The sequence below is a fragment of the Felis catus genome, chromosome F2 (assembly GCF_018350175.1).
Source record: "Felis catus isolate Fca126 chromosome F2, F.catus_Fca126_mat1.0, whole genome shotgun sequence".
Lineage (NCBI taxonomy): Eukaryota > Metazoa > Chordata > Mammalia > Carnivora > Felidae > Felis > Felis catus.
Window position 1 is genome coordinate 41,217,298 of NC_058385.1, and position 27,123 is coordinate 41,244,420.

Sequence of the window (27,123 nt, forward strand, 5' to 3'; positions counted from 1 at the left end):
CTCGCTATTAGCACAATATTTGTCTTTCCATTCCCTGTAAGTGCTACTATATTTGGTAAGTACTTAAAGTACAATCTAGACTGGCTCATCTACTTCCTTAACTCCAATTTCTTTTCCATTGCAATACATCTTAACAACATAAGATCTTAGAATGCTATTTTGATCAGATCTACTACTCTGAAATAGTGAAGAGCTTCCCACATTCTAAAAAAAATCCAAATTCCTTAGCACAGCATTCAAGGCCCTATATTTCAAGTCTGATATCTAAATGTACCTTCTCCAGTTACAGAGGAGAAAACTATACTTAATAAGCCTTTAATTATTGGTTTCCCCTCAGTAACTAAGAGCACCACTCCCTTCCTTAAAGTCACTACCCTCAGGTATCCTCAGTGCATGACTTCACCTCCTATCTTATTAAAAATAAAGGGGTCAGTGTGAAGTGTCTTTGCTCTTTTACTGTCTCCATGTTATAAATGTATCTACATTTGTACACATAAGATTTCCTTTCTCCTGTTCAAAGCCAAACCTCTACACTTGTACTCTTGACCTCATCTCTTTCCAGACCTTGCTCTAGCATTATCATCTTTTATTACCGTAAGAACTCAAACTAAGGCAAGATCTAATAGTTTCAGCGAAAAACAGGAATGGGTATGTACAGATTTTAGAATGGTTAAGATCTCATTTTCTGTTAATGCAGTATGCCCTAAATCAAATGAAAAATTAATCACCGAAATAAGGAATAACAATTAAAATGCCATTTTCTCGTTAGCTACAAAATTATTTACAAGCAAAACGCCAAAAAATAAATTATCAAAATTTAAAAATCTACTGTGGGTGCTGATCCTAATAATGTCAAACTCTATCAACAAAAAGAGTTAGATAGGGGCACCTGGCTGGTTCAATCTGTGAGCATTTAACCAGGTCTGTAAAATTAAGTTAGTAAAATGTAACTTTAACTTGCAACGTATTAAAATGATAAAGTACAGGGGCGCCTGGGTGGCGCAGTCGGTTAAGCGTCCGACTTCAGCCAGGTCACGATCTCGCGGTCCGTGAGTTCGAGCCCCGCATTGGGCTCTGGGCTGATGGTTCAGAGCCTGGAGCCTGTTCCCGATTCTGTGTCTCCCTCTCTCTCTGCCCTTCCCCCGTTCATGCTCTGTCTCTCTCTGTCCCAAAAATAAATAAATAAACGTTGAAAAAAAAAATTAAAAAAAATAAAATAAAATGATAAAGTACAAAGAGGTTCACACAGAAAAGTTCTCTCCTTCCTGGGCCATCTTCTTGTACCACCTTCCCAGAAGCAACTCTACAGTTTCTCATTTATTCTTGCTCATAGACATGCTTATGTAAGTACTGTTGTTAACTATCACTATCTTCAACTTAAATTACTATTACTAGTTTAAGTACTAATAAAATGCAGCTCTCCCACAGTAGCATACTTCTCAGTTTCACCACTCTTTTGAAATAGAGTATTCTTACACAGATATGCACTGCCTACAGACAAATTTGAAAAACCAAAATCAATCACACAAAATTGCCTGTAGTGATTTGTGAAACGTATTTTCCCCAACTGAAAATGTCTTACCTAAAGAGAACAGGGTATGGGTCATCCCTTTCTGGAGGTCCAGTAATACGTGCCATCGTTGGGAAAGACTTAACAGGAGGCTGGATCATTGTATGAGGTGCAGTTTCCATTAAATGGAAAACTTCTTCCAGGAGGTTAATAAGCTTTTCTATTTCCCCTTCACTTATATTTGAGGATTCCAAAAGATCCATATCCATTGAAGCCTCTACCTCATTTTCATATTCTGGGTTTGTTCTCTCAAGTCCTGCATCTGTGTCATGATCAGGTTCACCGTGGTTAGGAACAGATGAAGTCTTCTCTGCTAAATGGTCACCAAGTCTTTTAATCTCTGACAAGATTTCATAGAAATGGCACTTCTGAAGAATAGCGGAACCAGCAGTGACAACTCTCACAGTCTGATCTAAAAGTATGAGCTCCAAAAGTTTTTGATAGCCACTTTTTTCATTCTGCCTACCCCTTAAAAAAGCTTCCATTCCTTCTGTCATACTAATGACACTGTCCAAAGCTTTAAAAGCATTTAACTTAAGAGAAGATGAGACATGATCAGCAAACAGGAGCTCAAATAATCCATTGATTACTCCTGCTTGTAGCAGTCCCATGACTCCTTGAGCCCCACATTCTGCTAGTGAGGACACTAATTTGGTCCCAGCTTTGAGTTGTCGGACATTTAAGGCAATGGGTTGGCGAAGAGCTACTTGTAAATTTAAAGCTTGCATGGTCCAGTCTACCAACTGGTCAAGAGAGTCTTGTTTTGTGTTTTTCAACTGCAAATAACTTAATCCTTTTATTATTAAACTTGGAATTTCTTCTAAAGCTGTTACCCACTTTGCACCTCTATCTTCCCGATACAAATCTAACAGTTCAGTTAACTTCACTGAGGCTTCTACTGCCCCTGAATTTTCTTTATCTGGACCTTGATCCTTCATCCTACTGATTTCAATTTCAAAAGTAGTCTTGTATGGACAGCTGAAGTATAAGAGTGGTACAAGTTCCCTATCATATGGATCATATGTCATAGGAGGAACTGAAGCTAAGTCTTCAGCAGTGTATTCAACATCAAAGTTTGGATACTTAAATGTTTCACGTTCCAAGTCAGCAATTCCATCTTCATCACTGGAAATTTGTTCATAACCATCATCCCCTGAAAATCAGTTTGAATATTTAAATATTACTGTTGTTTAATGCAAAAAAAATCTAGTTAATCAAAAAAATAATTTAGTACTATGGCAAAAAATTAGAATGATTTCTTCAATAAAATTAACTTCTGCTCCAACATCTTATCAACAATTACCAACATTTTATAATTTCTAATAGAATAATTAATAAGAAACTTCATAAGCAAAGTCTTCTATCTGTTCAACTTTACAACTGACTCTTCTATGGATATCTTCTCTTCACAGAAATAAAATTAGAAATGTCTTGGGGTGCCTGGGTGGCTCAGTGGGTTAAGCGACAGACTCTTGGTTTTGGTTCAGGTCGTATCTCACAGTTCATGAGTTCAAGCCCCCCGCTGGGTTCCGCACTGACAAGTGCAGAGTCTGCTTGGGATTTTTGCTCTCTCCCTCTCTCTGCCCTTCTCCACCTTGTGCATGAATTCATGCTCTCTCTCTCTCTCTCTCTCAAATAAATAAATGTTTTAAAATGTCTTAAAGGAATAAAAAACACCTCTCTCAAGAAGGAAGAGGTTAACCTTGCCCTCTTTTAAAAAAAAATTTTTTTTAATGTTTTTATTTATTTTTGAAGGAGAAAGAGAGAGACAGAGCATGAGCGGGAGAGGAGCAGAGAAAGAGAGAGGGAGACACAGAATTCGAAGCAAGCTCTAGGCTTTAAGCTGTCAGCACAGAGCCCGATGTGGGGCTCGAACTCACAAACTGTGAGATCACGACCTGAGCCGAAGCCGGATGCTCAACCAACTAAGCCACCCAGGCGCCCCAACCTTGCCCTCTTAAGAGTATTTTTAAGATGGGGGAAAAACTGACAGGCAAAGATTATTAAATTTAACTGTAACACCATAATCACAAAGCTAAGCCAAATTTTTCAGTGAAAGCATTTTAAGTTCTTTTTTAACATTAATTTCATATTCCCCAATTTTTTTTAATTTAGATTTTAGTTAACATACAGTGCAATATTGGTTTCAGGAGAATTCAGTGATTCATACACTATCCAGTGCTCATCACAACAAGTGCCCTCCTTAGTACCCCCAACACCCACCTGGCCCATCTCCCACTCACCTCCCTCTGTCAACCCACGCTTTGTTCTCTTATCATTAAGAGTCTCTTATGCAGGGTGCCTGGGTGGCTCAGTTGGTTGAACAACCGACTTCAGCTCATGTCATGATGTCACAGTTCGTGGGTTCAAGCCCCCTATCAGGCTCACAGCTGACAGTACAGAGCCCATTTCAGATCCCCTCTCTCTGCCCCTCCCCCACCCATGTGCGTGCACGCATGCACTTTCTCAAAAATAAACTTAAAAAAAGAAAAAAGAGTCTCTTATGGTTTGTTTCCCTCTTTTCTTTCTCTTTTTTCCTCCCCTTCCCATTTATTCATCTGTTTTGTTTCTTAAATTCTACATATGAGTGAAATCATAAGGTATTTGTCTTTCTCTGATTGACTTATTTCGCTTAGCATGATACATTCTAGCTCCATCCATGTCGTTGTAAATGGCAAGATTTCAGTTTTTTTGTTTGTTTATTTTTGAGAAAGAGACAGAGCACGGGCAAATGAGGGGCAGAGAAAGGGAGATACAGAATCTGAAGCAGGCTCCAGGCTCTGAGCTGTCAACACAGATCCCAACTCGGGGCTCCAAATCAAGAACCACGAGATCATGACCTGAGCCAAAGTGGGACGTTCAACACACTGAGTCACCCAGGCGCCCCAAGATTTCATTCTTTTTGATGGTTGAGTATCATATTCCTGAATTTTTATTTCTCTTCATTTACCTGCCACACAGACCTGTATTTTTTAAATTTTTCAAAAAAGTTATTTATTTATTCTTGACAGAGAGAGAGAGCGAGAGCGAGCACATGCACGTGTGTGCAGGGGAGGGGCAGAGAGAGAGAGAGAAAGAGAGAGAGAGAAAGAGAGAGAAAGAGAGAGAGAGAGAGAGAGACACAATCCCAAGTAAGCTCTGCACTGTCAGCACAGAGCCAGACTAAGCCACCCAGGCACCCCTCCTAGGTCTGTATTTTATTTTTAAAGAAAATTTATTCACTTAAAATGCTCAGTTGGACCAAAACAAAGCTTTCTTATCACTATACATGTGCAACTTTTTCCTGTATTTCAAATAAAACAAGGTTAGAGACAAAACTTGGTTTTACTTTTTAACACTGCTATTGCCTGGTTGTGGGAAAACTGAAATAATTGCCTACATAAGAAAAGAAAATGTTTCTAGAGTATTCTTCCAGCATCAGCCATCTGTAGACATCCTTTTGTTCAAAACAAGTTTGCTTTAGCCATATATACTCATCATTATTTGAAAAGATAAGGGCCTACAGAGGCCCGACTCTGGGATAAGCCAGATATCTTCTATTAAAAACCAAATTAACCAGACTCTTTCTCTCACCTTCTCTACAAAAATGATTAAGAAAATAGCCTGCCTGAAATCTAACTACTATTTGCCAAATACAATAAACATAAAAAATATTATTTGCTAATCTGGGAATGGGGGAAGATACAAAAGTATCACTCAATAACCTAATTATTTGTATTCTGTAAAAGGGCACCTGTGATACCGAAATGACCCTCATTCTCATGGAGAATAATCCTCACCCTATTTTAGAAAAAAACAAGGCAGTTTATGTTATTTTACATAAATGCTTTAACATTACATGCCGTTTCTTAGACACCTTAAGAGTCAATTAGCTTGAGTCGCTCTCACTTTTTGCTTTCAAAGGAAAAATAAAGCCTAATGAAAGGACTACATCATGCTGTCATACATCCCTGTATAGTTGAGATTTTTTTCCCCCTGAATTTCTAAAAATGTAGCATTTGCTAAAGTATCTAGGTGGCAGGCGTCTTTAGGAATTCCACCCAGCTTACACCATTCCTTTCTGAAAACAGCCCACCAAATCTCTACTCATGTATTTCCTACATGATCTTGCTTCCTGGCCAAAGCTGATGGTACCAAGGGACAAATGATATTGGAGCAAGCCAAACAATCACCCAGAAAAATGCAAACAAGACTGAGATAGCACAGGTAGTGTAGGCTGGTTGGTTAAAAAGAGATTAAACCTGGGGTGCCTGGGTGGCTCAGTCAGTTAAGTGCCAACTCTTTTTTTCTTTTTTTTAGTGTTTATTTATTTTTGAGAGATAGAGAGACAGAGCGTGAACAGGGAAGAGGCAGAGAGACAGGGAGACACAGAATCTGAAGCAGGCTCCAGGCTCTGAGCTGTCAGCATAGAGCCCAACACGAGGCTCGAACTCACAAACCGTGAGATCGTGACCTGAGCCAAAGTCGGACACTTTACCGACTGAGCCACCCAGGTGCCCCAAGCACCCGACTCTTGATTTCAGCACAGTTCTGGGTTTGAGCCCTGTATCAGGCTCTGCACTAGCAGTATAGAGCCTGCTTGAGATTCTCTCTCTCCCCTCTCTCTCTGCCCCTCCCCTGCTCTCTCTCTCTCTCTCAAAATAAATAAACTTAAAAACAAAAAAAGGAGATTAAACCTGTGGGGTGAGCAGAGAAACAACAGCTGGCTGACAGAAAATAAAGCAGAAACATAAAGCAAACAAAAAATGGAAATCCCTGTTCTAGTCAAGTCTTGAGGTGCAGCTAGAGTCTATCCCTTGAGTTTCTTGAAAGTCATTTATCTTTGCTATGAATTCTCTTGGATTGCTGAGAGCTACAGCAAGTCAGTTCCTAGTACTTAAAACCAGAACGTCCTAACAAACATAACCTACCTTCACCTTCTTCATCCTCTTCACCTTCTTCCTCTTCATCTTCCTCTTCCTCCTCGGGGATACTGTCTACTGTATGGCGATCATCCTCATCCTCATCCTCTTCTTCCTCTACATCCACATCATCTTCATCATCTTCTCCTTCTTCTTGCTGTTCCTCTTCTACTTCTCCTTCATCAGAATATTGCCCTTCTTGGGGAACAGAATTCCGATCAGGAGAAATGGGTTCAAAGTAATCTTCTCTGTGAGAAGCATCCTCTTCCTTATCACCAGATACTGAAAAATTGAGATTTAAGGCACAGATTATTTTAATGGTTTAAATAACATAAGGCAGCATACTGGATACTGCAACTAGTTAATGACATTTTGGATGATTTAGCTCATAAATATCCTTTAAAAAAAAGTGGTTAAACTACTCACTTTTAAAAATATTAAGAGTATATGTTGCACAATTTTACACAGTAAGAATTAATAAAGTATACTATTTTATGTTCTAACACCGCAAACTAATCCTTTTCTTTATAGCTATTAAGTACACAGGTTGTTTACTTCTTCCAATACCTACTGCTTATTTTTAACTGGTATTCTTCTGTATATACCACTACAGTAAATTATTTTCAAAGCAATGCCGGTACAGCTTCAAATGAATTAACTGATTTTTTTTTTTTTAAACAAGTTCATTTGCCAAAAGAAAACACAAGGAAATATCGCATAGGATAAAGTGTGAGGGGCATTCATCAAGATTTGATTAACGATATCTAATTTTTCCTTTAATCAAAAAGCACTATAACATTAATCAGGGGATGAAAAACTAGCACTGATTTTGTTCACACCTGGCAAAGGTATGGGATCATCCTCATCATCATCAGGTGGAGGTGGTCCTGGAGGAGTTCTTGGTCCCCTAGGTTGTGGTCTTGGAGGGCTTCCATTAAACTGATCTTCTTTCTCCCCATCAGCTTTTTTATTAGAGACAGAAAAAGAACTTTCAAATTATTAAAGTGAAATGAATGCATGACAAAAATGCTGTTATCAGCTGAGTCTTTCATCTTCAGAATTTATTGTTAAACTTTTCCTTCCTAACAGCTAACAAATTTTACAAATTAATTTATATTACAAACATTAGAATTTCTGACTTCCCACATACCAAAATATACTCTTGGGCATTATCCCAGAGAAATGAAGACTTATCTTCCTCAGGAAGATGTACACAAATGTTCATAACAGCTTTATTTGCAAAAGTCAAAAACTGGGAAACATCTAAGTGTCCTTCAATGATTGAATAAATAAACGATGATATATCCATACTATGTAATACTACTGAGCAATAAAAAAGAATGAACTATTGATACACAAAACAGTGGATGAACTTCAAAGAAATTATGCTGATTGGAAAAAGCCCATCTCAAAAAGATACCTACTGCAGGATTCCATTTATGCAATACTCATGAAATAATATAATTACAGAAATGGAGAACAGATTGGTGGTTGCCAAAGGTTTGAAATGGGTAGAATGGGTGTAGTTATTAAAAAATAACACCAGGCAATCTTGTGATGGTACAATCAAGTATTTTGATTGTAGTAGTGGTTATGAAAGGCTATACATGAATAAAACTGCATACAACTACACACACATACAGGCACACACACAAAGTGCACATATGACTGGTGAAATTTGAATGAAGCTCTACAGATTGTACCAATGCCAATTTTGTTTTGATATTGTTCTATAGTTGTAAAAGATGTTAACAGTGAGGGAGCCTGGGGAAAGAGTGCACAGGACTTCCTCATACATTTCTTTGCAACCTCTTATAGATCTATAATTATTTCAAAATTAAAAATTAAAAACACATACATCCATATAAATAAATGGGTGAGCACAAATGCCAATTTTAAAATAATTCAGTAAATTAAACAAAAATTTTGAGTAGCCACTATATACACTAGGCACTGTGATAAAACTAGAATATAAGTAAAATATACTCTCAGCCCACAAGGAGCTCAGAGTCTGGTAAAAAAGACAAATGAGCACAGAAAACTAAAGGATTAAAAGAAAAAGTGAAAGACTAACCGCACTCAATAGGTAAGATTTAAGAAAAGACATGAAAATATGGTGTGTGACCATCAAAGACAAAGAGCTCACACGACACTATTAGATGATGTTTAAGAGAAGGTCATTTTATTTACTCATAAAATGCTCATTGTAAAGCAAAAGATTTTTCCTAGTGACCTCAATTATAACTTGAAAATGTACTCCTGAATCTCCATATTTCAACAGCTTACAGTAATAATACTGGAATAAGGAGATGAGACCCTCTGAAAGAGGAGTCCAACTACCTCCCTTATAGAAGGAGAGTCACTAAAGTTTAATGGAATTCTTATTTTTCTTGTCTCCACTTAATGAGCAAAAGGTTCTCAAAAATGGGGGGGGGGGGGGAATCTGCATTTAGACATCTAACCAAATCTGAAAAGCACTCCTGAAAAAAAAAATACCATTAACATGAGTATTCTAACCATATATACCAAACTTACTGCCTATTCCTCAATTCCTTTGGAGATAATTTTGATATTAAACCATGAATAAACACTGGAATACATTTCACTTACATATTAAAAAAAAAAAACCCTCAGGTCAATTAAAAAAGTATCTAGGAAACTAGAGGAAGAAAATGTAACCACTTCAACATAAAAATAAACTCTTTTATAGGAAAGAATTGTGAGACTGACAAAGATATCTTCTCAAGTTTTAAGGAAGTTTCAAAAGTTCTTCAAAGTTTCGAAGAGCTACTTCAATTACCTTTTCCTATTATAATGAACATAGTGTCACTGACAAAGACAAATTTAAAATTCTCACCATGTTTTGGATTCCTTTTCAAACTTGGCTGTGGCTGGGGAGGAGGTGGAGGTGGAGGTGGAGGTGGTGGAGAGTCTCTGTCATGACTTATCACTCTATCCACTGATCCATAAATTGCCAGTGTCAGACAATTATACCAGCCTCTTAGCACCAAACCATCAGTATTCACCTAATTTGTTGGGGGAAAATATCTTCCAGGTTAATCTTTTAATATGCCAAAAGTAAACTGATATCAAATTACTCTATGGTTAAACTAAAGTCTTTAAAAGTATGCTGAAAGTACAAAAGTCAATATTGATGGAAATACATCCAGAGGCATAGCTTTTATATGGCTCTCCAGAAGTGTCATACCTAAATTTGTCTCAAGACTACATCTCTCCTGTCTGATACTTTACATCAACTCTGTTCAAAATGCATAACCAGATTCCCAGTCAAGAGAAGGGAAATGAGAATGAAATTAAGTGAGAGTTACTGCCAATTAATAAATTAAACTCCAATAGTTATAGAGGTCACGGAGGTGCACAAAAGCACAAATTATGCCCAGTCTCAAGAATTCTAATCCGTAAAATTGTACAGCATTCTTTTTATACGCCCAACTCATACATGCAAGTATACTTAATGTACCCATGTTGTACTTAAAAAGTAAGGGTAACCAGAAGCATTAAACAAATTGTTTTTGCAAAGAAACTTTCTCCTAAAAATATCAAAGACTTTATCAATGCAATTAAACCTCAATATTTTCTTATAAAATAAAAAACAACTTGTTTTTCAATGCTTATCTACATTAATTGCCATATTTCCACAATACTATGAGAGGCAGCCAGAATGAGTACAAATATATAAGAAAATCAGAGTGTCAGTAGAAGAACCTGAACCAGAAACCAAAGCCCCTGACTTCTGAGTTCTTTCCATTCTACCATGTTGAGTAAAGATAAAGTAATAAGTAGTAATGGGGCCCATTCTGGAGGCACGATAAGGAAGAATGAAATTATTATTCTCCTTGCGAACTCTAGCAAACTCCAGTAAAGGGAAACTGGGGACCAAAAGAACGGCTCAAAGACTATGTCCAGGAATTGACAGATTCTAAACAGAAGCCCCACTGGAACACAAATAAAGAGATCAGGAAGATACCTTAATCTAAACAGCAAATAAAGGATTAAATACCCACCTCCCCACCAAGAAAAAAACAAACAGCCTAAGTAAGTAGCCCCATACTAGGACAGTTTTTTTTGCATTTCAGATCACCCATGATTTAGCTTTTCTAGATGCTTATAGAATGGCATTTGTTAGGGGCGCCTGGGTAGCTCAGTCGGTTAGGCAGCCGACTTCGGCTCAGGTCATGATCTTGCGGTCCGTGAGTTCAAGCCCTGCGTCAGGCTCTGTGCTGACAGCTCAGAGCCTGGAGCCTGTTTCAGATTCTGTATCTCCTTCTCTCTGATCCTTCCCTGTTCATGCTCTGTCTCTCTCTGTCTCAAAAATAAACGTTAAAAAAAATTTAAAAAAATAAAAATAAAAATAAATTTAAAAAAATGGCATTTGTTATATCAAGAAAAAAGACATACTTTTGATACGAAAGGAATATAAAATATATATTTGTTAAGAAACCTAAGGCACAGTGGTGTCTAGTAACAATTTACCTTCCTGTCATCTTCTGAACTTGCTCACCTAAATGAAAGAAGGGCAAGCACAAATGCTGGACTCTTCCTGACTCACACTAAAATTAGAGGAAGAAAGAGCTTTATAGGTAGACAGTGACATTAGAATGTCTTTGCTCCATTTTAAAATAGCAATCAGACAAGAAATGATGTTATCCTGCAGCACTAGAACCAAATAGGCTGATATTCTGCATCACTGGTTTATTTAGATCAAAACTCTCAATGAAAGTGAAAACAAACAGTAGTAACAAGATGAAAACTGACTTCTGCAATTACCTTTGAGTTGGGTCTAAAGATGATAGAAGTATTCTCATCATATTCCAGGCTGCCAAAAGAGTAGGAATAAATATATAGGCTCAAACACTGAACATCATTATTCATGAAGAAGTCTTTCTCAATTTATATGTCTTAATAAAACCAAATACTAGATTATTGTTTTAATAAACCACTAAGTTTAGTTTGAATTTACTTCCCCCAAAATGTTATCAAGTATAAAACAAACTCCCCAGAGATTCTGATTTAATTGGTTTGGGGTAAGTGTAGGTATCAGTATTTTTTAAAAAGCACCCCCAGTAATTCTAATATACAGCTAAGTAGAGAACCATTGCATTACAGCCTTCCTAAAATGTATAATGGGACCAAATAGAGAAAAATACCTATTTTTAAAAGTAGGTACTCACATAAGAAAAACATTCCATAATATTAAAAATTAACTACTTCAGATTATCTAGGTTTCCTTCATTAAAAAAAAAGCCAAATTATCAATATAAATTAATATTGAGTGAAAGATCAATAAAATGACAAGTGAAATCTAAAAAACTTAATTCATGACAGGGATAGAAGTTTTTCCATTTTTAAGCTGCCTTTAAGTTTTTTTTATTTTATAAATGAGTTCTAGGGGGCACCTAGGTGGTTCAGAAGGTTAAACATCTGACTCTTGGTTTTAGCTCAGGTCATGATCTCACAGTTCATGAATTTGAGCCTCATATCAGGCTCTGCACTGACAGTGGGGAACTTGCTTGGGATTCTCTCTCTCTACCTCTCTCTTTGACCCGCTCCAGCTTGCTCTCTCTCTCTCAAAATAAATAAGTAAAAATTTATAAATGAGTTCTTACTAAGCCCATTTAATGGTCAATTATCTTGCAGACATCAAAACAACTAGTTTTAGTAATACCTGGCAAGTATTAAATAATCCAAAATAGAGGTTTCTATTAACAAAATTCTCATTTTACAAAATATGCCCATGGAATTTTAAATTATGAAATAGTCTGATGTAAAAGATACAAATTATTAGTTACCAAAGTGTTTATACAGTTCTTTTAAAGAAATCAAAAAGCAATTTTTTCCAAATTAGAAGATTATTATTAAATCATTTGATGTGTGTATAAGAAATGTATACACCAATAAAAAGCAAACAAGATGGCTAATGTTTCACACATTTAAATTTTTACTCTGTAAAGAAACTCAACATCTTTCTAGGAGCTTGACATTTCTTTAATAATGCCAACTGGTAAAATAAACCCCGAGTTCTTGGGTCCACCAACAGATATATCTTCTTCTTCTATCTAAAGAATAAAAAGGTTTTGCCTATTAACTCCTAAATTTCTGGTGCAATTACCTTGTAGGTACATACCTTCCCAACCTATCGAAAACTGGGGCACTTGGTTTGCTTACATTGTTAAAGAATAAGTCTAATTGAAATGTGTGCGGAGAGGTCTCCCTGTGAATGAAACAAAGTTGAAACATCAGCCTTTGCAATAATCAGTTCCTAAGTTAAAACAAAAGACAAAGTACAAATTTAAAAGCAATCCTAGAATTATATCTTAAGATTTAAATAATAAAAATACACAGTTAATTGTAATTATTTTCTGTAATTTTTAAAATTCATATTCAATTTTTAAGTAGACACCTATGCCTTTTGAGTATTACTGAAAATGAAATTTTAATCAACAAGTATCTTTAGCTTGCTACTTGGGCCATTCCAATACACATAAATATTTTAAAGTCTTAATGTATTATAAAGACAAATGCTAACTAATTGTAACACCTACTTTTATAATTCATTATAGCATGATTCCCTTCCATTAGCAGAAAGAATCAGGAGTTAACTAACTTCGAGTTATATAATTACAATTTGATTTCAAATTAACCTACATTAATACAAGATTATAATAATTTTGGCATCAGAGCCCTAAATTGTGACTTAAAGCCTAAATTCAAATCTGTATAGTAGCAATTTAGATAAATATTTTGATGTTTTTGTAGACTTACATAGTTAAGAGTAAAGCCTATTTAATTTGTGTTAGAATGAAATCTTACTTGATATATACTTTACCCTTGGCTGAAATTCCTCAGACTCAACTAAAAACCTTGATTCTAAACATCACATATTTTGTTATTTACAAAAAATTCAAATGGTAAAAGGAGTAATGCCCAAAGTATATCAAATAGGTTCCCTTATGCACTGATAGAAGTACAAACACGCGCAGTTGTTCTGAAAGGCAACATGGCAATAAAATTCAGGAGAATGAGAAAATGTTCATACCATCTGATGCAGAAATACCTTTTTTCTAAGTGTTTCTATGGAAACACTGATACACAAAAAAAGATTTTTTTTCAAGAGAATGTTCATCATACTCTTATTTATAATTTGAAAAGCAAAAAACACCTAATGGTCCCCACATAAGGAACTAGCCAAACAAATTACAGTACAGTAGTACCCCCTTATCCACGGGGGATACATTTCAAGACCCCCAATGGTTGCCTGAAACCATGGATAGTACCAAACCCTAAATATACTGTTCTTTCCATATATATTTGTACATATATATATGTGTTTGTGTGTGTATACACATATATACATATGTATATTAAAGTTTAACTTCTAATTAAGCACAGTAAGAGATTAACAATAATAATACAATAGGACAATTACAACAATATACTGTAATAAAAGTTATAGGAATGTAGTCTCTCTCAAAATATCTTATTGTATTGTACTCCCTCTTATTGTGATGTGAGATGATAAAATGTCTATGTGATGAGATGAAGTGAGGTGAATGACATGGGCATCATGACTTAGCATTAGGCTACTACTGACCTTCTGACGATCTGTCAGAAGGAGGATCATCTGCTTCTGGACTGCGGTTGACCGCAGGTAACTGAAACCCGGAAAGTGAAACCATGGATAAGGGGGGGGACTACTGTACAGTCATTCATTAGATTATGCAACCATTAGAAATTATATTTTCAAATAGTATTTAATGATGTGAAAGTACTCCTGACGTAATGTTAAGTAAAAGAAAGAAATATACAAAACAGTATACAGCTGGGTTAGAGTAGCAAACATTTACCTAACCCAAATTCAACCGTATATGTACAACATCTCTAGTCTCTCCTTCCTTTATTTCTTCAAACAAACTAGACCCTGGCCTTCAGTATCTAAGGAAAGGAAAAAGGTAACTCAAATGTAAATTCTTTACTTTTGAAGCCCCAAAAACTCAAGCACTGGTCAGTGAAAAGCAACTTAAAGAATCAATGGTGATTTGACTGCACTAGACTTCCATCTTAAAAGTTGACTCTAAAACCTAACCTCACATAAGATACCACACTTATAAAAAATAACAGCAAAATATACAAACACCACATATAACAACAAAATACACAAATATACACATATACATTAAACAACACAATGCATCAAATGTAAGGATTTTCTTAGGAGGGAGGGATTACAGGGATTTTAATTTTACCTATACATTCCTGAATTTTATAATGAGAAAAAACTTCTTGTTAACTATTTTAATTTGTTGGCTAGATGTATAAAGATGTTTATAATGAGAAAAAACAATGCTGTAAAGTATGTTACACAAATATCACTCGATCTCTAACATTACTTTCTGACATCTTACATTTATTTGCATTACTGTATTAATACTTTAATTTACTGTTCTATAACATATTAATGATGTATAAAGTTTCTGATAATTTCATATTTGGGATTATTAAAACATGAACTGCCATTTACCCCCAGCTAAGAAATACAAGAGAGAAAAAAGGGAAAATTTAACAATACTCCTACCCATTGCAGCTAATGGAAGAGATCCATTTTGCCTGCTGTGCTAGCCAGCCTCCAGGACAGCCCCAGAGACCCCTCATTCCTGGTATTCACACCTTTGTAGTTTCTTCCCACACCATACCAGCAGGACATGTAATGAACAGAATATGGTAAAAATGATGGTACATCACTTCTGATACTGGGTTAGAAGTATGCGCTCTCACTCACTCTGGAGGAATCCATGTTGTGACATGAGCAGCACCATAGAGAAGATCTCCTGGCAAAGAACTGAAGTCTCCTGACAACAGCCATGTGAGTGAGTTTCTAAGCAAATTCTCCAGTCCCAGTCAAATCACTGCAGCCCTGGACTATATCTTGACTATAATCTCATGAGGGAACTTGAACCAAATAAGCCACTTCTGGATTCCTGACCCTCAGAAAAAGTGTGAAATAATAAATGTTTACTGTTTTAGGCTGCTAAATTTGCTGTAATTTGTTATGTAGCAATAGATAACTGATAGACCTTCTTTGACCAAAAGCAGTACAATTAGAGAAGACTGCTACATTACACTGTCATCACCCCATCTTTTCCATTCTACACACATCTCCCTTTATAGGAAAAAACAAGAAGAAATGATTGGAAAACATGTTTTTATTTCCTTAAACACGGATAAAAAAGATATATGAAGTCAGTGATTTCTCATTATAAACATTAAATATTTTTATTGTTTCATTTTGTATTTGTTGTATTTTTTATTTTAAATTTTTTTTTTTCAGCGTTTATTTATTTTTGGTACAGAGAGAGACAGAGCATGAACGGGGGAGGGGCAGAGAGAGAGGGAGACACAGAATCGGAAACAGGCTCCAGGCTCTGAGCCATCAGCCCAGAGCCTGACGCGGGGCTCGAACTCACGGACTGCGAGATCGTGACCTGGCTGAAGTCGGACGCTTAACCGACTGCGCCACCCAGGCGCCCCTGTATTTGTTGTATTTTTGAATGATGTGAAAACCTATAAAGATTTTATATCTATTTCTACAAATAACCAACTACTTTTCATAATTATGAAGAAATGAGCCCTTCACTTTGAATCTGTACCATAACACTAAGTAGCTGGTTTAACTCTTTCAAGTTATAGAAATTAAGCTATTAGAACATGCACATAATAAAATGTGGTACTGGGGCGCCTGGGTGGCTCAGTTGGTTAAGCGTCAGACTTCGGCTCAGGTCATGATCTCACGGTCTGTGAGTTCGAGCCCCGCGTTGGGCTCTGTGCTGAGAGCCTGGAGCCTGTTTCAGATTCTGTGTCTCCCTCTCTCTCTGACCCTCCCCTGTTCATGCTCTGTCTCTCTCTGTCTCAAAAATAAATAAAAGTTAAAAAAAATTAAAAAAAAAATAAATAAAATGTGGTACTGAGACTATAAGCTAAAAACTCATATAAATATATTTACTGTATATGTTCATGCTTCCAAAACCAAAATTTGGCTTATACTTCCAATTCATGTAATTAAAATAGGAAGAAGAAAATGATTATTCATGGTACAACAGAGATCAAATTCCTCTGTTTTAGGTCAGCTGTTAAAGTTATCAACAACTCCACATCAGAGACCATGTCTTACATTTCACTTATTTCCCACAGAGCCTAAGAAAGAGAAAGCATCAAATAAGTACTTGCTAATTAAAACTAAAGGCTAATGTGAAGCTACAAATTTATAAAAAGACACATTTATCAGGCTAAGAAGATCACCATTAAGTCATGAAAACTGATATAAAATAATATAAAAGATACGTTTCTAAATATTCAGACTAATTCTTACTTATTTTCAAGGAAAAAGCCAGGTTAAAAATACTTCAATTACTAGACTGTACCACCCTAGAATATTTTAGAAAATATAAACCTATTTCACCAATTAAAAAAAAATGAAGAAAAATTTTTTTCTGGTACTTAGATCAAATAATTGCTCTTTTCTAATATATAATAATATGTGGATTATTTAGAAAACCTATATCCAACAAAACATAACTGAGTAAAGTTTTAGGTTGTTGTTTGTTTTACTTACAAAATATCACCTCAAATTTTTGCACTTAAGAATATGTCTAGGACAATCTTTTGTCACAAACACTTTTAAAAAGAAAGCTCACTTACCCGTATGCTCTATTATCTGGCAGGCTGCTATGGGCCCTTACTCCTGGGGGTATGACTCGGACTTCATTGATATAAACCACACATGGAAAACGTACTACATCTATATGAGAACTTTGCTTTAAAAAAAAAAAAGAAGAAGGAAAGGGACATACTGTAAGCAAAACCAAACACTTTCTCTATTCAAAATTTATTCATCTTCAATTTAATTTCTTTCAAAATGTCACAAATAATCTTAAACTCCATACCATTAAACAGCGTCTGGTGCCAGATGCTTTTCACAATCCTGAATTTCTGGGTTTTTAGAAAGGCAGTATGATACAAATATTACATGTTACTTAACACTCTCTGCTTCTGCTTTTGATTACCTTGTCATCAAAACATTAATATTTCTGCAGCTACATGTATAAACATTCATACTAAAAAAGATTGTAACTACCATGTCAGTTCAGATTAGACTGCAAGACCAAATGAATTCAGGGTGGACTTTTCTGTCATTTTTGAATTTCTGAATTATAAATAAGAGACTGAGACTACAGATCTATACTTAAATCAGTTTAATTTACTAAACTTACATACAACTAATAACAAGAGATCAAGGAGAGTCATTTAGGTATTTAATAGTTGAAGTTAAGCCCTCCCTGAAATAATCTGAATCCACAAACTGTTTATCAAAATAAAAGAAATGGACAGCATGAATTATATTTAGTATACACATACTTCTATGTATTATTTGACACAGTATCAAAGATAGCTCTCGTGATCAGTAATTTAAAATGAATGTTTCACATTGTTTTTGGACTATTTTCCACCAACTTTTCCTAGAAGTTCAGCCAACCTGATTACTTAGTGATCAAAATTCATGAGAAAAATGGTTCATGTTATTTGTATCTAGAAAGAATGACTCTTGAGTCTCTCTTGGAAGCTGCAAAGAATATCATGCATATCAACAGACCAAAAGATTATTCAAGTTAGTCTTTCCTAAAATGTGAGAGGATGACTTCCCAATTTTGCATTTTTTAATTTAACTTTTTAGTTTAGAGACAGAGAGCATGTGAGTGGGAGAGAGGGGCAGAAAGGGAGAGAGAAAGAATCTTAAGCAGTGTAGGGCTTGATCCCACAACCCTGGGATCATGACCTGAGCCAAAATCAAGAGTCACTCAATTGACTGAGCCCCCCAATTTTGCATTAAAAAAATTTTTTTTAATGTTTTTATTTATTTTTGAGACAGAGAAAGACAGAGCATGAGCAGGGAAGGGGCAGAGAGAGAGGGAGACACAGAATCTGAAGCAGGCTCCAGGCTCTGAGCTGTCAGCACAGAGCCCGACACGGGGCTCGAACTCACAGACTGTGAGATCATGACTGGAGCTGAAGTTGGACACTTAAGCCAGTGTGAACACCTGATCATAACTTTTTAAAAAATTATTGAGTTATTTTACATTCTTTTCAAGTTTATTTATTTTGAGAGAGAGTGAGAGTGTGAGCATGAATGGGAGAGGGGCAGAGAGAGAGAGAGGGAGAGAGAGAATCCTAAGCAGGCTCCATGCTAATAGCATAGAGCCTGACATGGGGATTGATCTCACGAACTGTAAGATCATGACCTGGGCCAAAATCAAGAGTTGGATGGTTATTAACCAACTGAGCCACCCAGGTACCCCATGATCACTAACTTCTGATCAATGGGATGGGAATGGAAATGATGCAGGCAACTCCAGATCATGTCCTTAAAGGGAAGGTTCAGACTTTAGAAACTCCTTCTACTTCTTATTCCAAAATTCTGCTGCCTTTCTAGAACACAGATGTTATCAGTGAGCTACCTTGGACAAGGCAGGCAATACCCTAAGGATGGCAAAGGAAAAGGACAGAAGGAATACGGGCCCTTGACACTGTGGAACTGTCATATGAGCCCTAGAATACTTAACAACCAGATTGAGAGAAAATCCTATTTTATCAAATCCACTGTTATTTTAACTTTTGTGACAGCAGCTGAACTTGTATACTTATTATTACAAATATACTATAGGTATTCTACATATACTACATAGTTTTACACAAAAGAAATTAGCATTTTGCCTCAAACTTTGGTGCTATGTTTCCTTCCTGTAAGAACTTCTCTACTTACAAAGTATACTATATTGAAGATCCTTTGCTTACATATTATAAATTCTCATTAATATGTACAAAGGAAACTTAGAACAAAAGTTATTAATTGCATCCTCCTCTACCTTGCCCTTTACTGATTAATTAATAGTATCAGTTTTTAGGGTGTAATCACTGTGGACCTAAAAAAAATGAACTTAAAGTTTTATGAACAGACTTTCAAAATCCATTTTGTCTGTAAGTAGAAGAGTTTCTGTATTAGTTGCTATCCTTTTATTCAATATTTATTTCTAAACATTTATTAAATATCTATTATGTTCCAAGGAATCCCAGGTCCCAAGGATACCAAGACAAAAACATAATCTCAGCCATTAAGGAAGAGACCATCTATTGTGGTAGACAGATATATTGTTATGATACAGACTCACAAAGGAGTCTGTGCAAAGTCAAAGAGGTACTTACCTAACTCAGACCGTGAGCAAAAATTTGTGGAGGGGAAAAGAGGAGTGTCAGGAAAGATTTCCCCAAAGAAACAGCACTTGAGCTAAGTAATCATAAATCTTCCATGATTTTTAAAAAATTTTTTAATGTTAATTTATTTTTTACAGAGAGAGAAGCAGAGCATGAGCAGGGGAGGGGCAGAGAGAGAGAAGGAGACACAGAATCTGAAGCAGGGTCCAGGCTCTGAGCTATCAGCACAGAGCCTGACGTGGGGCTCGAACTCACAGACCGTGAGATCATGACCTGAGCTGAAGTTGGATGCTCAACCAACTGAGCCACCCAGGCTCCCCGAGCTAAGTAAGTCTTTAAGGCAAACAAGAATCAGTGGAAACGGAGGAGAAGGAACAACTTTCCAAGCAAAGGGAGAAGCATGCACATAAGGAAGGCAAACAAGAACCTGGAAGGTTCAAGAAATTGCAAGCATAGTTCACCATGGCTAGAGGGCAAATTGGAGGAGAAAAGTAGGGCAGAGTAGCTAAACACAATCAATAAAATTACAAGAAATAAAACTTCCATCCATTGCCATAAGTCAACTCCAAATATAAATCTCCAAATATAAATCTCCAAATATAAATCTCCCAAGCCCCGGACCACTATAACCAACTGCCAACTGGACATCTCCACTTGAATGTCCCTCTGGCACCACAAACTCAAGTCCAAAACTGAACTCTCCTATATCAGTGTTTGCAACACCATCCACACAATGACCAAGACAGAAACCATTATTATCCTTTGCTTCTTTCTCATTCTCTCACCTAAATCATTCATCTAAATATCAAGTCCCAGTGATTAAACCTCTAAAAAGCTCTCAAATCTGGTATTTCTCTCCATTACTGCTTCACTTCTCTAGTTCTAGACACTATTCACTCTAATCTGGATTACAGCAATAGGATCCTAACTGGTTTGGGGTTTCTTTCTTGCCCCCCTCCACCCTTTCTCCTATTGCAATGTGGTCCTTCTAGAAGATAAATGTATCACTCCCCTGCTCCCCAGGCCAAATTTCTGGTCTTATAAACAAGTATAACCTCTTCTGATCAGTTCAAATTTATAGCCCCAACATACCATGCTCTTTCTCACCCTTCATGCCCTCACTCATGCTATATTATCTCTGCTCCCACACTCCTCTGTCCCAACTCCTTTTAGAGTCCACTTTTTTAAGAGTTTTTTTTTTTTAGGTTTATTTATTTTGAGAGAGAGAGAGAGAGAGAGAAAGAGGAGGGGCAGAGAGAGATGGAGAGAAAGAATTCCAAGCAGGCTCTGTACTATGAGATCATGACCTGAGCCGAAATTAAGAGCCAGACGCTTAATCCAGTGAGCCACTCAGGCGCCCCTCTTTTTATTATTATTATTATTATGGGGAGGGGGCGGGGGTGGAGAGAGCAAGAGCACAAGAAGGGTAGGGGCAGGGGCGCCTGGGTGGCTCAGTCGGTTGAGCGTCCAACTTCAGCTCAGGTCATGATCTCACAGTCTGAGTTCGAGCCCCATGTCAGGCTCTGTGCCCAACAGCTCAGGGCCTGGGGCCTGTTTTGGATTCTGTGTCTTCCTCTCTCTCTCTGCTCCTCCCCTGCTCATGCTCCGTCTCTCTCTCTCAAAAATAAATAAACATTATAAAAAAAAAAAAAAAGAAGGGTAGGGGCAGAGAAAGAGAATCCCAAGGAGGCTCTGCGTTGTCTGAGCTTGATCATGAGATCATGACCTGAGCCGAAATCAAAAACCATACGCTTAACTGACTGAGCCACCCAGACACCCCTAGAGTTAACTTTCTCTTGGAACCTGTGCCAGAGCAAGTCTAAATAGATGCCTCTCCTTGTGAATCAAAAGCCTCTTATCAAACTAAATTGTAATTGCTTTTTTTATTTCTCCCATTACAGTTGTATCTCAAGAAGACAAGAACCAAGTCTCAGTTTACACTTTGTTATAATCAAAGTGCCTAGCATATTCATTTAATGAATGGAAGACTTTTAATAAGTGCTTAATAAAAGTTGACTGAATTGTGTTTTCAGAGAGTTGCAAATATTACAATGAAGTAGGCGCTTAAGATATCTAGAGGAGTACTTAAACCTAGGAAGACAAGGGGAATCATGGAAGATTTATGATTACAGAGATAGCAGGAATGTGAAAAATAAATTGGTCAAATTTCAGGACTCTGAACCACATTTACCTTCAGAAGGAGTCACTGTGTGTTTACAAGTCACAGTGTAGCTGTCTCCCCCTCCTTATTCTTTTATCCCTGCAACTATTTTCCCCTCTCTGTTTACCCTCTCCTTAAGGGTAAGCTAAAGCTATCTCATCTATTCCTACCACTTCCATTATCACTTCTGTTCAGATGAGTTCTAAATTAGTTTCTTAAAGAAACTCTAAAATGAAGCAGTACTTTCTAGCATCAATCACTATTGTAAGACTGTATTTTAACCTAGCAATTCTACTCTAGAAAGTAATATTCATAAAATAACTTAAATATTTTTAATTTAAAAAATCAAAGAATATCACATCATTGTAAAAAGTTAGAAACCTAAACGTAGGGGCACCTGGGTGGCTCAGTTGGTTACGCGTCTGACTTTGGCTCAGGTCATGATCTCATGGTTCATGGGTTTGATCTCCGTGTTGGGATCTGCACTAAAGGTGCAGAGCCTGCTTGGGATTCTCTCTCTCAGCCCCTCCCCTGTGCGTGTGTCGTCTCTCTCTCTCAAAATAAATCAATAAACTTAAAAAAAAAAGAAACCTAAATGTATGAGAATATAATATAAATAGCATCACCACTTAAAGAAATATTATGCAGCCAGTAAAAATGGAATTATATAGAATACCTAGGCAAAGAAACATGATGGCTAGAGGACAGGGACAAGAAAAAGCCATACTTTTTACTGTATACCCTTTTGTATCTATTGAATTTCTACCTCACACATGTGTTACCTAGTCAAAATAAAAAGATCCTATTTTAAAATAAAGTATATTTTTAAAATGTTATACAAGTACAGGACACCTGGGTGGCTCAGTCTGTTAAGCATCTGACTTCAGCTCTGGTCATGATCCCCTGGGGTTTGTGAGTTCAAGCCCCACATTGGCCCCACGTCTGACAGCACAGAGCCCACTTTAGATCTGCTGTCTCCCTCTCTCTGCCCTTCCCTTGTTCGTGTTCTCTCAAAAATAGACAAACATTAAAAATAATAATAATAATAATAATAATAATAATAGGGGCACGTGGGTGGTTCAGTCGGTGGGTTCTCAGTTTGTGGGTTCACACCCTGTGTCAGGCTCTGTGCTGTCAGTATAGAGCCCGCTTTGGATCTGCTCTCTCTCTCTCCCTCAAAAATAAATGTTAAAAAAAATAATAATAATTGCGGCACCCGGGAGGCTCAATACATTAAGTGTCTGACTCTTGGTTTCGGCTCATGTCATGATCTCACAATTCAAGGGTTTGAGCCCCGCATCTGACAGCATGGTGCCTGCTTGAGATTTTTTCCCCCTCTCTCTCCCCACCCCCACCTTTTCCCTCCACCCCTCCTCCATTTGTGCTCTCTCAATCTCTCTCAAAATGAGTAAGCTTTTTAAAAAATTTACTAAGTTTTTAAAATTTTTAATAAAGTGGCATACAAACCACAAACACAATTTGTAATTCATTTAACACGACTCAAACCCCTTTCAGTATTCCCCTTGGGAAATGTGACTAAATATTTTCTTCACCAGATAAAACTTCTCTGAAGGCAAGGGCAATAGGTTTTGGGAGTTTTTATTTTTTTGTTTTCTTATTTGTATTGCCCCTCCTGGAGCTATACCTCACCTTCAGAAGTATTTTTCATAAATGAAATTGTTAAAACAAATTTCCAAATTCCTACTTGAGCAAATCTCTCTGGTGTACCACTAAACACACCAAAAACTAAAATTATCTTGTTCCCATCAAACCCAATTTCAGACTTTTCTATTATCAATGGCCCTCCCAATTCTCTAGTCTCTAAAACTATAACTCTAGAACTTTTAACTACTCTTTCTCTCTCACACAATCAGTTGCCATGCTATCAACTCTATATCCAAAATTTATCTTGTACCTATCCCCTCCTACTTAGTCCTACTGAGACACAGTGTGGCTTTAGAGCCACATTACTGTGCCTTCATCCTGCTATGACACTTTAGGAAAATGACCTAACTTCTCACACTCACTCTCCTTATCTATAAAATAGGGATAAGGATCTTCCAAAATTATTAAAAGAATTAGAGATAGTATATTTAAATTACGAAAGCACCGCATCTTGCACAAAATGAGCATTCAATAACTGTGGACAGTGATTACTGCCCATCTGCTAAACCCAAGCTTTCATGACGTCTCACTTTTTCTTCCTTATTTGCCATTTCTAATTTTTCTGAATCATTTTAGGTATTACTGATCAATTAATTGACTTAATGAATTTTACTAGTCATTTAATTTGCCTGCTCAAAAACTACCTATTTCCTATAAAACAAAGTCCATACTCCTTTGCTGAGCATTCAAGGAACTCCATGATCTGGCTTCGAACTGCCCTGCAGCTGCCACTTAATACGAATATTTTTGGCATACTCCACACAGGACTGACTACTCCAGGAGAATGCCCTGCTTTCTTATCTACAATTGTGGAACATTTCCTCTTCCACCAAAGACCAAGTTCACATGCTAACTGCCCTGATGAAGTCTTCCCTGGTATTCTCAAAAGAAGAGTGATCTCTCTCTCCTCTGAAATCACGTAGCCTTATTGGTAGCACCAAATGGAGCTAAATATATACTCATTGGGGACCTAATACGTCAGAGCATTTTGGAATAAAGATGATAAACCCTAGGGTGCCTGGCTGGCTCAGCCAGTGGAACATGCAACTCTTGATCTCAAGGTCATGAGTTCGAGCCCCACACTGGGCACAGAGCTTACTTTTAAAAACAGAGAGAGAGACAGAGAGACAGAGAGGAAAGAGAGAGAGATGATAAACACCAAGGGATTCCCACTGTTTCTTTACACACTCATTGCCTTCTAACTTGAATCATACTTTTGTGGACCTAACCTCCAATAGTCAGTTATAAGCTCCTTGAGAACAAACAGCTCAATATTCCATATTCCCCACAAACCCTTAGTCTTCCTTCAAGACTCTGTTCAAATGTGATCTCTACTAAGCCTCCCTCAATCATCGCCAGAATGGGCCCTGACCTCTCCTGGTCCCCAATGTTTGTCTAAGAATGAATGAAGAAACACTAGATATTTATTAATTTTTTAATGTTTATTTATTTTTGAGAGAGCGAGCGAGAGAAACACAGTGGGGGAGGGGCAGAGAGAGAGGGAGACACAGAATCCCAAGCAGGCTCCAGGCTCCGAGCTGTCAGTACAGAGCCCGCCCCGGGGGGCTTGAACCAACAAAGCTCCAGATCATGACCTGAGCCGAAGCTGGGACGCTTAACAGACTGAGCCACCCAGGTACCCCAAGAAATACAAGGTTTTTAAATACACAAGTGAATTAATGACGATTTACCTAAACTCATCACCAACTCATCACCAACTCATCACAGACTTCTTTCTTTCACTTTTAACAGTTCTTTATTACTGTACACATGACAGGTTCGTTCTGATCCAACTACTAACCCCATCATGAGTTTTCTAAAGCTTAGCTGGAAGTACAGTCACAGAAGTACAGGCAGTCGTTGGGACAAGCAGAGCTTACTGACCCACAAGAAATGAGACCACGAACTCACTCATTGTTAGTAAGGCATGTTCAAGTTTCCAAAAGTTTTTATTTTCACACACCTATAAACCACTCGTTGAAATAATTAGAAGACCACCAAGTTGTCAATTTTTTTATTTTGCCGAACAAAGCATTAAGATACAACCACTACCCACTATCATCACTAGCTCCGAAGAAAGAACCGTTCACTAAACTAAGTTTACGCTGGAAGAGAAATGTGAGCTCTGGGGCCGTTTTCATTCTCTCTGTGGACCTGGTTAATGTTCATTTGGGCCGGCTTTCGGGAACCGTTAGTTAACTAGCTCCTTTCCACTTAAATATCGCAGAGCCACTCCGACGTTCAGGGGCACTCCGGTCATCACAGAACGAGGAGTCCACACCACCCCCACCCTCGCCCCTCCAAACGACAAGACAGTTATGCTGCACAGACAGACGAGCTACAATCCTCTCAAGTCTCTCTTCTTCGCAAGTATTCTCCACGCAAAGGGCGTTCCGTGTAAGAACTTCGCGTCCTAATGTGTGAAATCCTTCCAAGAGGTAAGGATTAAAGTTTCAGGGCAAACTGGAGAACGCCGCAATCCTGAACCGAACGAGTGTCACATCTGGACAGCAGAACTCCTGTCAGGAAGGAAACCTAGGAGGAGGGATTCAGGAACCACGAAACCTGCGGGACCCTACTCAGTCACCTGCGCTGTCAAACTCAAGCTGTCCAAGACCCCTCCCAAACACCACCTCAGGTAAACTTGAAAACCGTGATCCTTCTCCAGGTCCGAAGCTGACAGGAACAACAGCACAACAACAAAAGAACAAGGCAAGCGGAGCAGCCAGCTCGACCAAAGGCCTGGGGAACTAAGGGAAAGCCGGGGGAAATGGGGGGGGGGGTCTACGGCCGCCCTCCCTCAGACGCGGTGCCTACACCCAAGCTGGGGGGGAGGGGGCTATGTCTGTGAGGCGTTAAAGCGACAATCGGCGGGAGGAAAAGTCGAGGCCCGCCTAACGACTTTTTGTAAGGGTCCACGAGTCGGCAAGCAGGATCGGAATCAAGTCGGGAAGCCTTACCTCGGCGCTCGGGTGCTTAAAAGTATCTAAAAATAGCAGCTCCATCGCCGAGTCTACCGCCATGTTTGCCGCGGGCGGGGGATAGGGAGAGGACTTCCGGGGCAGAGCTCCAACCTCGGCGACCGCGGCTCCGGAGAGGGAGAGACCGCAGCACTTCCGGTGACCGGAGCGCTGGCGCCGCGAGCATTGGCCTATCCCGAAGAGTGGTGCTGCCGGAAGTCTCCGACCCCGCCTTCTCCAGCGCGGCGGAGGGCGCCGCAGGAGCACCGAGAAGGGCGGAGGGAGAAAAGGAGGGGACTACGGCGTCGCTAGTGGTCCAAACCCTGTCCTTCCACCGCGTTGCAGAGCCACGACTGCCTTCGGATGGCAAGGTGCCGAGCGGGATTCGAGGAGGGTGGAGGAGGGGTAAGGAACACCGCCCGATGGACGCCCGGCCCAGTGAAACCTCTTTTCCAAGCAAGCAGCCTTTCCAGGGCTGACAGGAAAAAGGTTCAATAAGCGAGGCTGAAAAGTAAGACTTTTTTTTTTTTTTTTTAAGCAGCAACTGTAGTCTAAAAACGAAGAGATTTTTTTTTTTGTTTTTTT

At 38.0% G+C, this 27,123-nt stretch overlaps 1 protein-coding gene across 3 annotated transcripts in view; it reads right to left on the reverse strand.

Moving 5' to 3' along the window:
- The window catches only part of VIRMA (vir like m6A methyltransferase associated), a 58,667-nt gene extending 31,995 nt beyond the window's left edge, over positions 1–26,672 (reverse strand). For 2 of the 3 annotated variants that reach the window (XM_019822895.2, XM_011291400.3), the window contains exons 1-8: positions 26,539–26,672; positions 17,185–17,300; positions 12,602–12,703; positions 11,260–11,308; positions 9,329–9,497; positions 7,311–7,433; positions 6,481–6,753; positions 1,583–2,723 (exon numbers count right to left, since the gene is read on the reverse strand). In XM_019822895.2, the coding sequence (XP_019678454.1) occupies positions 1,583–2,723; positions 6,481–6,753; positions 7,311–7,433; positions 9,329–9,497; positions 11,260–11,308; positions 12,602–12,703; positions 17,185–17,300; positions 26,539–26,601 (2,036 nt within the window). In that variant the 5' untranslated portion in view covers positions 26,602–26,672. The remainder of the gene's footprint in view (positions 1–1,582; positions 2,724–6,480; positions 6,754–7,310; positions 7,434–9,328; positions 9,498–11,259; positions 11,309–12,601; positions 12,704–17,184; positions 17,301–26,538) is intronic. The other variant, XM_003999978.5, reaches the window with a different exon arrangement.
- Between the last annotated feature and the right edge of the window lie 451 nt (positions 26,673–27,123).